We start from the raw sequence: 13328 nt of genomic DNA, 5'->3' as shown, positions 1-13328 counted from the left end.
GTAACTAATTTGAATTTCTACATATTTTCGCAGGCATCGCGTGTATATAAGATTAGTAACTTATAAGATAGCTGATTTACATCTCTCTTCCACTCTCCCTCTATGAAACATCTCTCTTCCACTCTCCCTCTATGAAATGCATCTCTCCTCCTGCTATGGGGTGTGTCTCTCTCTCCTATCATCGTCTGTGACTCCATTGGCGATGGTCTCCGCATTATATGTTCAGTCAATTGGCGAGTTCATCGATGCCGCTACCTTAAGTGTCTTACCCATCTCACTCATGTCTTCACGAATTTCCCCATTTTCATCCACTAATTTCCACCCCGGGGGAAATTGAAATCAAGTAGTAAGTTTACAGTTTTAGTGGAAAAATGAAGAAATTGGATGCTAATTGTTTGACAACTCTTCAACAACAACAGATAGGGATAAGTGTCGATTTAGTTTAAGTTGTGCAATGTTGCCAATTTCAATATTGACTTGCAGGTTAGTTTGAACGCAAAGCATTTTTTTTTTTTGCATGTGAAAGATTTTGGTAGGAATTTTGTTGTAGTATTAGTTACATTTTCAGTACAATTGATAAAAAGGTGCGTGGGTTTCCTTGATTTCTTGTGAAAAGCAAGAGATAAGTATGGGTGCTATTAGTTGGAAATTGGTTTTTTTTTTCTTGTTTAGAAATTCAATCGGATGAATTGAAATTCCCCATATAGTTTTACATTTAACATTATTTTTTATGAAAGAGATAAATTCATAGTAATCAAAGGGTAGAAGTTTCATGATTATATGGATATAAATGGATATAAACGCATATAAATGAATCACACAAATTTTTTAAAAAAATACTTTACTAATTAAGAATGTGACCGTGATGCAAATTTAATTGAAGTTTAAGTTTTGAAACTTAAGTACTGTAACATTAGGTTATTGTGATTTTGGTTTATTGTAAGAACATACCTTTTTTTTCTCTCTTTAGTGAAACTGCAACTCATTTGATTTGCTTGCTGCTCTTCAAGGTTTATGGTGGGTCACTTAATCTTGCTCCATAATTGAAATCACCAGAGAATATGGGGAATTTTTTTTACTTATGCTTTATAATTACCTAATGTTGATTTTTCAATTAAATTGTACTGATGCAATGGAAGAAGATGAACAGAGAACAGGGTATCTCGAGGGATTGAAGATTTGGAAGAGGAAGAAAATGGAGAAAAAAACTGTCGTGTGGTTTTTTATTTCCATATTTTCGGTTACTGTATTAGATAGTTGCTTATAGTGGCAGTTTTGTTTAGTGGACGTAATGATTAGATGTAATTTTATTAATTTAGTGAGGGTAAAGTGGGGTTTTCATTATTTTGGTGTCCCCCTATAGTTTTCATATATAATAGAGATGAGGAATTAAGTGGTGTTAGAGTTTTAGGGAAAGGGTTGAAGTGCTACGTCAATTGAGTTATGTACTAGGATTTTTTTTTTAAAAAATTTCAGTTAAGCACTTAAGGCCAATCCAGATATATATTACAAGGCATATTACTATCCGGTTATTGGATTTTTGGATCCAATTATCCTCAATCAAATTCAATCCGAAAATCCAATTTTTCAAAAAATTGTAATCCGAATCTAATTTGAATTCGACCCGAATCACTAATTCGGATTGGATTGAATTTTAGATTTTATTCGGTAAAATTCATCCCTATCAAGAATAAGGATAAAATCCATTTCTTGACCTTAGATCAAAGCCAGCCAACAATTCATTTATATGGAAAACAAAATGCACGGGGTAAATTCTCCTACTTTACATTGATTATTGATACGTAGTGTGGGCTATTAACATGAGCCAAGTGAGAGAAAGCTTCCACTTTTTTTAAAAAAATAATCTGAAAAAAATCGTTTAAAAGATAATTCATAAGTTTGATGAACTTTGTAATACATCAAAATCTTGTACATTCTCTTTTTGATGGTTAAATTTAAAAACGCATAAAATACATCTCTATTTTTTAAAAAGCTTTTTTTATAAGTTTTCGTTCCAGACCGCGTAAATCTCTGAGAGCGCACGGTTCATACCCAACTATTAAAGAGCAAAATCCAAGCTCAAGCAGTTTTTTGTACACTACCATCTATAAAAACACCAATTTTGATGCCTAAAAGTTGTTTATAGAAATGCCAAAGAGGGCATCGTGAATTTTTTTCATAGTATGACTGAAGATGCTCATTCTGCATTCGAAAGAATATTTCATTCATATAAAAGAACATAAACTTTTTCAACAACTATTCAAGATAAAAACAACACATAATTACAAAAGAATATAGGTCCTCATGAAAAGAACATACAATTGAACCTCTAGTTTAAATTAAAAGAACGTATCTTTTTTAAATACAAGTTTGAAAAAAGCAGTTCTTTTGAAAAGGTAAAACAAGCTGTAAGATTTACGGATATTTTTTATCAAATCATGAACTCTTAAATAAAATAACACAAATTCTTATATATGGCCGGCCACACTAAAAATTTCGCGTGTAGCCGACCCATATATAAGCCCAGGTGGAAATTAGCGCTTCTTTCGCATGATTCTCCTGTGAATTACATACCAAACTTTTCTCTCTCATGGTTGAAGGTGAAGACGACATTACTTCCCCTGGACCTCTTCAATACTCTTTAACATTTTCTCTCTCCTCCATTGAAGGAAGCTTCACTCGTTCTTTCTCTCCTTCTTCTCTTTCTTTTCAGTCTCTGGAAAACTCTTGCATTTGATTCTATCTTGTATTTATTCTCTCCTCTTTGTAAACTGTTATTTTGAGGGGAAAAGAGTTTGAAGATTGAATTGGATAAGTTAATTTGAGGATTTTAAATGGAAGTAAGTTTAATGTTTGCTTCGATTTGGGGATTTCATCTGAGTAACCTCATTTGTTCATATAAGTAACCTTATTTATTCATACCATATCATACCAGTAATTAATGTCATTTGTTCATATGAGTAATCTTAAAATATTATATGAGTAACCTTAAAATATTGTTGGAGTAACCTCGTATAATACTATGAGTAACCTCATTTAATCTTATGAATAACCTTGTTTAATCTTATGAGTAACCTCGTTTAATCATACTATTAACCACATTTATTTATACGAGTAACCTCAATTAATTATACGAGTAACCCCAATTGTTCACACAAGTAACCCCCTATTTATTAATACGAGCTAGTAATAACCTCATTCGTTTACAAAGAATAACCCTAATTATTCATACCAGTAACCCCATTTCATGTGAGTAACCTCATTTTGTTCACATAAGTAACCCCATTTTATTCACATCAGGAACCACAATTGTTCATACAAGTAATCCTCACTTACTTATACGAGTAACCTCATTCGTTCAACGGGGGTAAGCCATTTATTCATACTAGTAACCCCATTTAATCATATGAGTAACCTCATTTTGTTCATATAAGTAACCCCATTTTATTCGTATCAGTAACCCAATTGTTCATACAAGTAACCCCCACTTATTAATAAGGGTAACCTCATTCGTTCATAAGGAATAACCCAATTTACTCATACTAGTAAACTCATTTAATCATATGAATAACCCTATTTGTTCACATAGGTAATCCATTTTGCTTACAAGAGTAACCACATTTTTTTATAGGAGTGACACCCTTTTATTGTTAAAAGTAACCACCTATTCATACAAGTAACTCCATTTGGTCAGAAGAGTAACTTCATCTGTTCATAAGAGTAAATTCATTTGTTCATAAGGGTTTGTGCATAAGGGTCAACTTCAAAATATCATATCTCACGGCGCACTTATTATTTTTGGGAAGATTCAAGTTGGAGATGAAAATTTGGCTCGATAGCTTTCCAACGCATAGTCAAAAGCTCGATTCCGATGAGATTCGAATAAGATATGACCATTTGAAAATGAGCTGACGGGCTGACAGGATGTCGCGCGCGGCCACACCTGTAATTTCGCGTGTGACCGGCCGCACGCAAGACGCGCTATATAAAAATAAATATTAAAACTAGTCATTTAGCAGAGGTTGTACCATCATCTACATACACTTGGTTGCATGTTCCTATTTGCGCTTCTCCAATATTTGGTTTCTCTTCCTTCTATTATTGCTGATCAATCAAACACCATATGACGTTGTGGAGTGGTTTGAAATATATCAAATTATCAATAATAAGCATAAGATCCGTGACTCATGACTTCTTGTCATTTGATCAAAATTTGAAGCCAATCAACTAGAAATTTATATAATACTCCCTCCGTTTCAATTTAATCTACACACTTTGACATTTTACACTATTCACAAATTTCACTTTGACCATCATTTGTGATTTATATGCGGATGAATATATAGTCATGTGGGATCTTGTTAGATTCATCGTAACATGTATTTTATTAATATGTACTTTTTATAATTTTTACAAATACAAAATTAAAGATATATGTCCTCAAAGTTTTGCATTGACATGCGTGAAAAGTGTAAGTGAGTAGATTAAATTGAAACGGAGGGAGTATGAAAAGCAAAATGCACGCTGTACATTTTCCATACACATAAAGACAATTCTTTTCACCAGTGATAAGCTTCCAATAACCGCATAAGGGGTATTTGGTTCATATAGTGGTATGGGTTTGGAATCAGGAATGAGACCAAGGTGGTATAGGTTTGGAACTTGATACCTAATACCGTGTGTTTGGTTTGATTTGGGAATGAAATTTTTTCTTCTATTTAATACCTAGAGGTAATGGTATGAGCCAAACCCACCTCTCCCCTTGGGTTTCTAAACCCCATACCTTATGGGTTTGAGGTATGGGTTTTAAATCAATCAAATAATTAAAAGCACTAGGTATGAGTTTTGTTTATTCTAAACCCATACCTCATACCAGAATCATATAAACCAAATGCTCCCTAAGAAATTTGTAATGTGTATATATATAAAAATATGTATATTGTTCATTATATTTCATTCTACTAAAAACTCGAAAATCACAATACATACATTTTTTTAACTTTGAATTTTGTCGAGATTAAGTGGAGTGCTTAATTAAGTATTGTGCAAGGCAAATGGTCAGATTATACAATTAAATTAAGTAAGAAAAGAGAAATTTATATTATATTTTCTTTTACATGGACAGACTCACCGGCGGCAATCACCGACGACGTATTCTCGCAGCGACACGCATTGCAACCACGCACAACCGCTCGAGCCTCGACACACTCGCAGACACCCTCGTGCCCACCGACACACACATTGACGCCTAGCACTCGCGTCGCACCTCGCACTCGTCTAGCACTCGCGTCACACAGCGAGAACCTAGCACGACACACACTGCACAACCCTCGAACCCTCGGCTTGCCTCGACCACACCTCGCACGGCGCTCGACTTCGAGCGTTCGCATACACAGCAACACAAATCCCTCGACTTCGACGCTCGCCCTCGACGCACTGCGCGACTTCGCACCACACTCGACCCTTGCACACGCCACACACCCAGCGCACCGCACACACACAACACTCGAAGGCGACGAAACTCAGGGGAGGGGAGGAGAAGAGTGACGATGGAGAATAAAAGAGGAGAGAAAATTTTGAGGGAGGAGGGAGGAAAACGGCTAAAGAGAGTTAGGGTTTCTTTTTGTTTTTTTTCTCTCTCTCCTATTTATAGGATGGTAAACCTAGGTTTAATAGAATTTGTTCCCAAATCAAATTTCTATTTCTAATTTTATTTATTTCGAAAATAAAATAAAATAAAATAAAATCATAATATAATTAGGCATAAAAGGTAGGTTGTATATTTAAGTTATAACTATAGGCTTACCCAAACTGTATCTTTTTGTGAATAATATTAAAAATACTTTCAATTATATTTTTTATATTTTATTATTTATAAAAGAATAACTCCCAAAAATACGGAGTATTACACTTTTTCTCCCTCTAAGGATGAAAATACCGACTTATTAAAATGACAGTCGGCAAATCGAGCCGTAATCAATCGCTAGTTGTTGGTTCTAAATATTTGATAATTGATGGAGAATCAAATCCAACATATATTCTCATATCTCTTTGTGGATCCATTTTAGTTCGCTGGGATGGAGCAATATGTACATGGACAACGCACCCATAAATTCTCAAATGTGAAACATTTGGTTCTCGATTTGATACTAATTGTAACGATGAGAATTTGTGATAGATTGTTGGCCTTAATCTTATCATTGTTGCTGCATGTAATATAGCATGACCCCAAGTAGAAGAGGGCAATTTTGATATCATTATTAACGGTCTTGCAATTAATTGTAGTCTCTTGATCAGCAAGACCATTTTGTGTATGTACATGAGGTAGATGGTGCTCAACACCAATCCCAATAGACATGCAATAATCATTAAAGGTGTAGGATGTATATTTCCAACATTGTCTAATCTTATTCTCTTTATTGTATGATATGAGAATTGAGTTCTTAATCGAATTATTTGAGCCAAAAGTTTTGCAAATGTAATATTTCTACTTGACAAAAGGCTCACATGCGACCATCGACTAGATGCATCAATTAATACCATGAAATAGCACAATGGTCCGCATGGAGGGTGAATAGGCCCACAATTGTCTCCTTGTATTCTTTCTAAAAGCATTAAAGATTCATTGACAATCTTATTTATAGATGGTCTTGTTATCAATTTGCCAAGTGAGCATGCAGAGCATGATAATTCATTTGATCGAGGAATTTTGACATTCTTTATAGTGTCTAATTGAGTTTTCAATGATTCTATGCATCATTCCTGTGACAAGATAGCCTAATCGGTCATGCCATAGAGTAAATGATTTTCTGTTATTTAACTTATGGTTAGATATCATATGAATTGATTATCATATGCCATAGCATATGCATCATTCCCGAGGAAATTGCTGACAATTTTTCATAGATGTATTTCTTTCCACATTTTTCTGCCCTAAGACGTATAAATTACTCTTGGTTCACCGTAATTGTTTCCATATGGTAACCATTCTAACGTACATGTTCGAAACTTATGAGGTTTCTTCGAGATTTACTCGAATATAATGCGTCATTGATTATCATTTTTGTTTCATTTGAAAATATAATGCTTGCTTTTCAGAGCCTTCAACTAACTTGGTTGTCCAAGAGATTGTGCTAACATTTGCTTGGAATATTGCAAGTTTTTAAAAATACTATTTATTTTTCAATATAGTTTGTGTTTGTCCCACTGTCGAAAAGACATTGTTCTTTGTTTACAACTTTTGGTAACTTCATATCTTTAATTTTTTTTCAGTAGTAAACTCGTGCTGACAATGTGTTGTGAGAAATATATAATATAGAGAAGGTATTAATAGAAATATATCAGTTAGATGTATTATACATGAATGGACATACAATTCACTTCTTACAGATAACAATATTTATAAGCAAAAATTTTACTATGTACATCTGCACAAGGTTCAACAATTGTAGCGAATGGCAGAAAACTTTTCCAGCCTACATTAAATACTTGTCAGGTGAAAGTCCATTTCGATGGACTTCACTATAGCTCAACAGTGGAATTCACATTTCCATTATTATCTCAACAATATGCTATTTTTTTCATAATTACAATTTTGTGTAATGGTGTGTACAACACAATTGCTCCTTTTTTGTGTCTTGAGGTTGAAAGATTTTGCCAAAATGAAAATAGGATTAGATCGTTCTAAGCTATGATTATCTATACTAATATATTAAAAGGCGTTCATAAGAATATGTATGTCTCATGTGACACTCTCCTCTAACTCTCTAAGGCTCTAATGTAAATGCTCTATTTTCATGTCAAACCCCTCAACTAAAAAAATAATGTTTTGTGGTTAGAAGGTATTGAACACATGACCTTTGAAAGGTAAAGTAAAAGCTTAACCATTGATCCAACATAACATCATTGTTTAATATTTTAAAATAAAATATGATAAGGTCTGTAATTATATTACATTAAAAGATTACACAAGTATTTAGATAACTAACACATTAATGGTAATGATAATAGACTATCGTAGACATAAACTCTTACTCCAATTTCTTGTATTCTTCAAATTATGACATCAATTTTTTCCTCACAAAACAAAAATTTACGAAAAGAAACAACTCGGGCCATCGTCCGGGACATTCACTAATTTTAAAGTATACATCGGCTCTTATCTTTGTCAACAAAAATAAATTCAATCATTTCGTAGAGCTTGTAAATAAGGCGGAGCTCATACAAATGTAGAAAGTTAGAACATGACAAGATTGGTGCAATATGGACAGTGGTTCTCAATAAAAGGCTAGTAGAATTAAAACCAGAGTAACAAAGTTAAGAGGGGTACTAGAACTATACATAATAAGTTAACAAAACATTATAAACTACAAACTATAAAGCTTCAGCATCTTCCTACACTGTACAGTGTACATGAAGTCACTCGTAAGTTGTGACGGAGTTATTGACAAATCCGGCATATCTGCGTGCCCTGGGATGCCGGTGCAAGCTTTTCTCTGTTACAAAAGGCAACTGTTGTCAACAGTATTGATCAATCTTCTCCGAAGTACTTCTCCTCAGCATCATAATTAGCTTCTCTTGACCAGTGATCATCAAGGGTCTCATCTTCATCTATTTTGGTATAATTAACATGTTCATGATCTTGACCTGTTAAGAATTTCTGTTGCATTATGTAAGTGAACTGATCCAACTGCTCTTGCATTTCTGCTGGTGACAACATCGGCCTCTCCATATTCGATGAACTCGTAGAGACAATGCCACCAGTTGCTCCATTTTGATCTTGTATAGGTCGTACCTGCGCAAATTTTTGGGGGGGGGGGGTGAACACAGATGTTCCAAGAAAGTCAGTCTTCATGCATAAAATTCCCTTTTATTAACATAGAGAGCTTACTGATGGATTTGTTTCTATTTTTTATAAAAAAAAATGCCTTCATTAGTGTTCTTGTATGAGTTCGAAAGAAAGCTTCCCTTCAAGCTAGTTGAGTGGTAAAGTATGACAGAAATCAACTGACGAAATATTACATTGTCAGAGAGTAATCAAATTCAATAGCACTTGGCAAATAGTGCAACTACTATCACTATTCACTATAGTAAGAATTCATTGTCAGTGAGTTATTCACACACTGGCATATTTCAAATATTCTCTTAGATGTTCTAAATTTTCCCACAACAATTTTTACCTCGGTCTTCTTATAAACATGAAAAAGTACTTACAAAATCAACCAAAATGATAGATTCCATGCAATTACTCTTAAAGAAACCTCACAAATCATACAATATTCATTTGCAACCCTTGTAAAATAATTTGGTGCTAAAACACATATTCTATGAGGCCAGATATATGATTTACCACAGCACAGTACTAATTCTGCCTTAGAAACTAACTAGCTGGTGTTCTCCAAGCCGGTATATATTACATGGAATGTGTAGGGATTAGGGAAACATAATGTGCTATCTAACTAGACAAACAAGCCAGCAACACTATGATCTGAAGGACTACGGCTGCGGGCTTCTGGCGAGAGTGAGGGAGGAGGACGGAGACGAGTGCGCCGGCGAGAGTGAGGGAGGGGGAGGCGCGGGGGGGCTGCGTGGGGAGGAGGAAGGGTGCTGGTGGGCGAGGTGGGGTGGGGTGCTGCTGGTGGAAAGCAGCAGGGGCAGGGGAGGGGAGGGGAGGGGAGGAGTGGGGGGACGCTGCTGGTAGGGGTGCAGGCGAGGTGGGGGGAGGGTGGAGGGTGCTGCTGGTGGAAACGCAGCAGGGGCAGGGGCAGGGGCAGGGGCAGGGGAGGGGAGGAGTGGGTTGGGGGGATGCTGCTGGTAGGGGTGCAGGGGGAGGGGAGGGGAGGGGAGGGGTGAGGGGTGGGTGTGGGGTGGTCCTAAGGAAGAGGGAAGAGAAAGATGACCAGAGGAGGAGGGGATTAGAGAGAAAATAAAACAAAAAATAATAGCAAACCAATCATTTGGCAACACGTGGCACATGTAACCTACTAAATAGGTCACAAACAGGTTAAAACTCAATAGAAGAAAATAGCCCTACAAGCCTAACTTGACTAGGATTAATCAAATGTTAGACTTGAAATTGGAAGACCACGCAAAGGTTAACTTATTTAAAACAATTTTCCAAAAACTTATAATTATCTCGTTTGTTCTCATCACACCCCATTATGAAAATCCACACCATTACTTATAGCCCTACAAGTCTAATAACTGGTACAACATCGGCTGTTCAAGAGCTCAATTGAAATGAAGATTTTGTTTTTGTTTCTTTTTTGACCTATTCTTCTGCCTGCACAAAGCACATCACTCGTGCAGAAGAATGCCCACATTTTGATAGATGTCTAGGGTTGAAAGCTCCAGCGTCTAGATGATGCTCTATCCTCTTTTACGCTAGCTATATATTCCTTGAGTTAAACTGAAAAGAATATAAGAGTATGGTCCTAGCCTGAGGTGTTCCTAAAACCATTCAGTAACTAAGGTAAACAGCATAGAAAAAGCACCCATTTCTGTACTGGTTTTCAGGTTCAGCGAAAGAGGGCTTCTCCAAAACAGTACACTCTCAAAGGTATATCAGACTCTGATCTCAGTGAAACTACAAAATCCTACTCAAGTACACTTCCATTACAACGCATCCACCACATAAGCCTTCTAGATATACTACCTGAAATCCTGATTTAATTCTCACACTAGTAACATAAATTGTACTATTGTAGTAGGCTAGTAGTGATTATTTCCAGAGGGAGGGAGTCTTTGTTTTATCCGACCGTCTATATGACTGAGCTGGACTAAGCACCATATTGCAGAGTAATGCACTAGAATAAGGATTAAGGAATAAGTGAAACCATAAAGACTACCAATACACTTAGTGCAAAAGATTTTAACCTCAATCCTAGGATCCACTATGTCTACAAATTCAAAATAAAGCATCTTTGTAGAAAACTGTAGAGTACTACTTAACCGAAAGCTTACATCAATTAAAGATTTAAAGCTCAATCTTATGATTCACTATCAAAATCTTTACTAACTGAATTCTTTTTTTGCAAAAGGCACTAATCTATATATAGAGCCAACGCTGCAATAAATAGAGACAAAGGCATGTAATGGGTCAATTTGATTGTGCTAATAAACTTATAGGACAGGCAGGACGCTCTTGTACTCATAGAAAGTGACATCCTCTTTAAGTCAGATCTGGCTCTAGAGGATACAAACTCTTCACTTCTGAGGTGATTCAGCAGATATTTAAATGGGGCTACATCTACTCTATTGCTATTGAATATAGAAAGCCGTGAAATTAAATACAAGTGTTGTAGGCAAGTACCTTCACCTCATCCCTAAATTGATACAATTATAAAACAAGGGTTGTCCTAGCCGGATAATATTAGCCTAACTGCTAAAAGAGATCAGCCGAAGTCAATGTACTAAAATTTGACGCCATTACTTAACTATTCAAAGTTTGATACCCCAACCTAGTGCCTTAAGTGCTTGTGATTGGTTATTTAGAAGAAATTGTTCATGCAATGTACATATTAAGACATGTTCGACGCTCGCAATTCGTGAAGAGCAGTAAATTTAAACAATTCCTTTCCAAGTACAGAACTAACAGTTGATAACAGAGTCATCATTTTCTACTTGACCTTTTAATATTTTTCATGTCACTGCCAAATAGTAATTCTTACACCTAAAGTTTATGTTGTCTTGATTTTCCTTCAAAATCCACCCTATGTAATTCTTCTTAGCTTAGTTTCATCAAATGTTTGGCAATCATAGCATAAGCAATTCATGGAGTCAGTTACCTCTGAAGCAGTGGGCACCCCGTTCCCATGAATAGTAACTTTCTCGGCCTCCTCTTCCTGTTCCTCGTCTTCTTCTTCTTCTTCTTCCGTCTCCTCCTCCTCCTCTTCCTCTTCCTCTTCCTCCTCCTCCATTCTGTCTGCTCTTTCATTACCTACCCATTCACTCTCGTCAACACCCAATCTCTGCTGCTCACCTCTGATCTTTGCTAGCAAAATTGCCTCCTCAGCTCGTCTCATCAAAGTTTCTGACCACCGTTCACCAGGCCTGGGCATGCTTCTCCCGTAAGGATCCTGAAACTTCCCCAAATACTCATGGTGCAAATACGGCTCCCTCTCTCTCATAGCATCCTCAGAAAAGTAATTCCCTTCACTGACTAGCTTATCCAAGTATGCACTTCTCCTGTTCTTTATAGTTAACGACCGAAAACGCAGCTGCTCTGAAGTGGGACTGAGCTTGCTTCTTAGATGCTTTAAATGCCAATCGATTTCATAATCATCTTTTAGGACATCAAACTCTTGAAGTTCTTCTGATGTCAACTGCCGTCCGTATCGTTCTACATTAATGATCAATATATGTCAAGTGTCACATATCATTTCTTCGACATTACTCCCTCTGTCCAATTTAGTTGCTACATTTGCTTTATCACAGTTTACGAGATGCAACTTCAAACACCAATATCTTGAGTTACATAAATGAAAAAATTATAAAATATATATTTGGAAAATACAAATTAGGACGAATCAAACAAGATCCAACATGACTATGTTTTTTCTTATGTATATGGAGTAAAAGATAGTCAAAGTTATGACGTGAATAGTGCCTACGATCAAAATGTAGCAACTAAATTGGGATGGAGGGAGTAACAAGTTGAGAACAATTACTGACGGGGAGTGATTGAGCGACCCTAAGGCCTAAGGGTTGGCAACCCTCTCTCATATCATCGAATTTTCATTCATTAGGAATACATTGAAACATTAGTTTAATGTCACTTCTCCCCCTCAATTTATTACATACATATCAATATTTTATTCTAATGCATCTAAAACGGTAATTCAAACATTTTCCATTACTAAAAGCAGAAATTGTGCAATAAAATATGCTTACTTAAATGGTTGAAGTAACAAAATGTTGATAAAATGATAGAGCAATTGCACAAGTGAAATGTAAAAGTAAAACCCTAATAAATTGAAAATCGAAAAAAAAAAAAGAGATACCTAGGAAAACGGGAACGTTGCGGCGGAGGAGATCGAGAAGGAGGGGCTTGCGGAGTGAAGGGGTGGTGGTATGAGGAAGAAGAGCTTGAGGAAAATAGAGATTATCAATACCACAAAGTCTGTCTGTAATACTTTCCATTGCTTCTGTTTTCACCTCTCTTCTTCCTTTTTCTTCTTCCATTCTTTTCTCTCTCTCTTCAATTGCTCTGGAATCAAGTCTGGATTGTTGTTGATTTTGCATTCCTTTAATTACTTCCCTTCATGTCGGTTTAAGAGTATTTACAATGGTTTGGTTGGTTTTTGGATGATTTAAGCTTTTCGCCTTAT

The 13328-nt window shown here is 35.9% G+C and overlaps 1 protein-coding gene across 1 annotated transcript; it reads right to left on the bottom strand.

Moving 5' to 3' along the window:
• Positions 1 to 8273: 8273 nt before the first annotated feature.
• LOC104892852 (uncharacterized) lies at positions 8274 to 13328 on the bottom strand. Its single transcript, XM_010678871.2, has 3 exons — positions 13002 to 13328; positions 11787 to 12340; positions 8274 to 8794 (listed from the first exon to the last, which is right to left on the bottom strand). The coding sequence occupies exons 1-3, from the start codon at positions 13240 to 13242 to the stop codon at positions 8531 to 8533; spliced, it is 1059 nt and encodes a 352-aa protein (XP_010677173.2). The 5' UTR covers positions 13243 to 13328; the 3' UTR covers positions 8274 to 8530.

The sequence above is a fragment of the Beta vulgaris genome, chromosome 5 (genome assembly GCF_026745355.1).
Source record: "Beta vulgaris subsp. vulgaris cultivar EL10 chromosome 5, EL10.2, whole genome shotgun sequence".
NCBI classification, from domain to species: domain Eukaryota; kingdom Viridiplantae; phylum Streptophyta; class Magnoliopsida; order Caryophyllales; family Amaranthaceae; genus Beta; species Beta vulgaris.
This window is presented reverse-complemented; position numbering and strand designations above follow the sequence as displayed.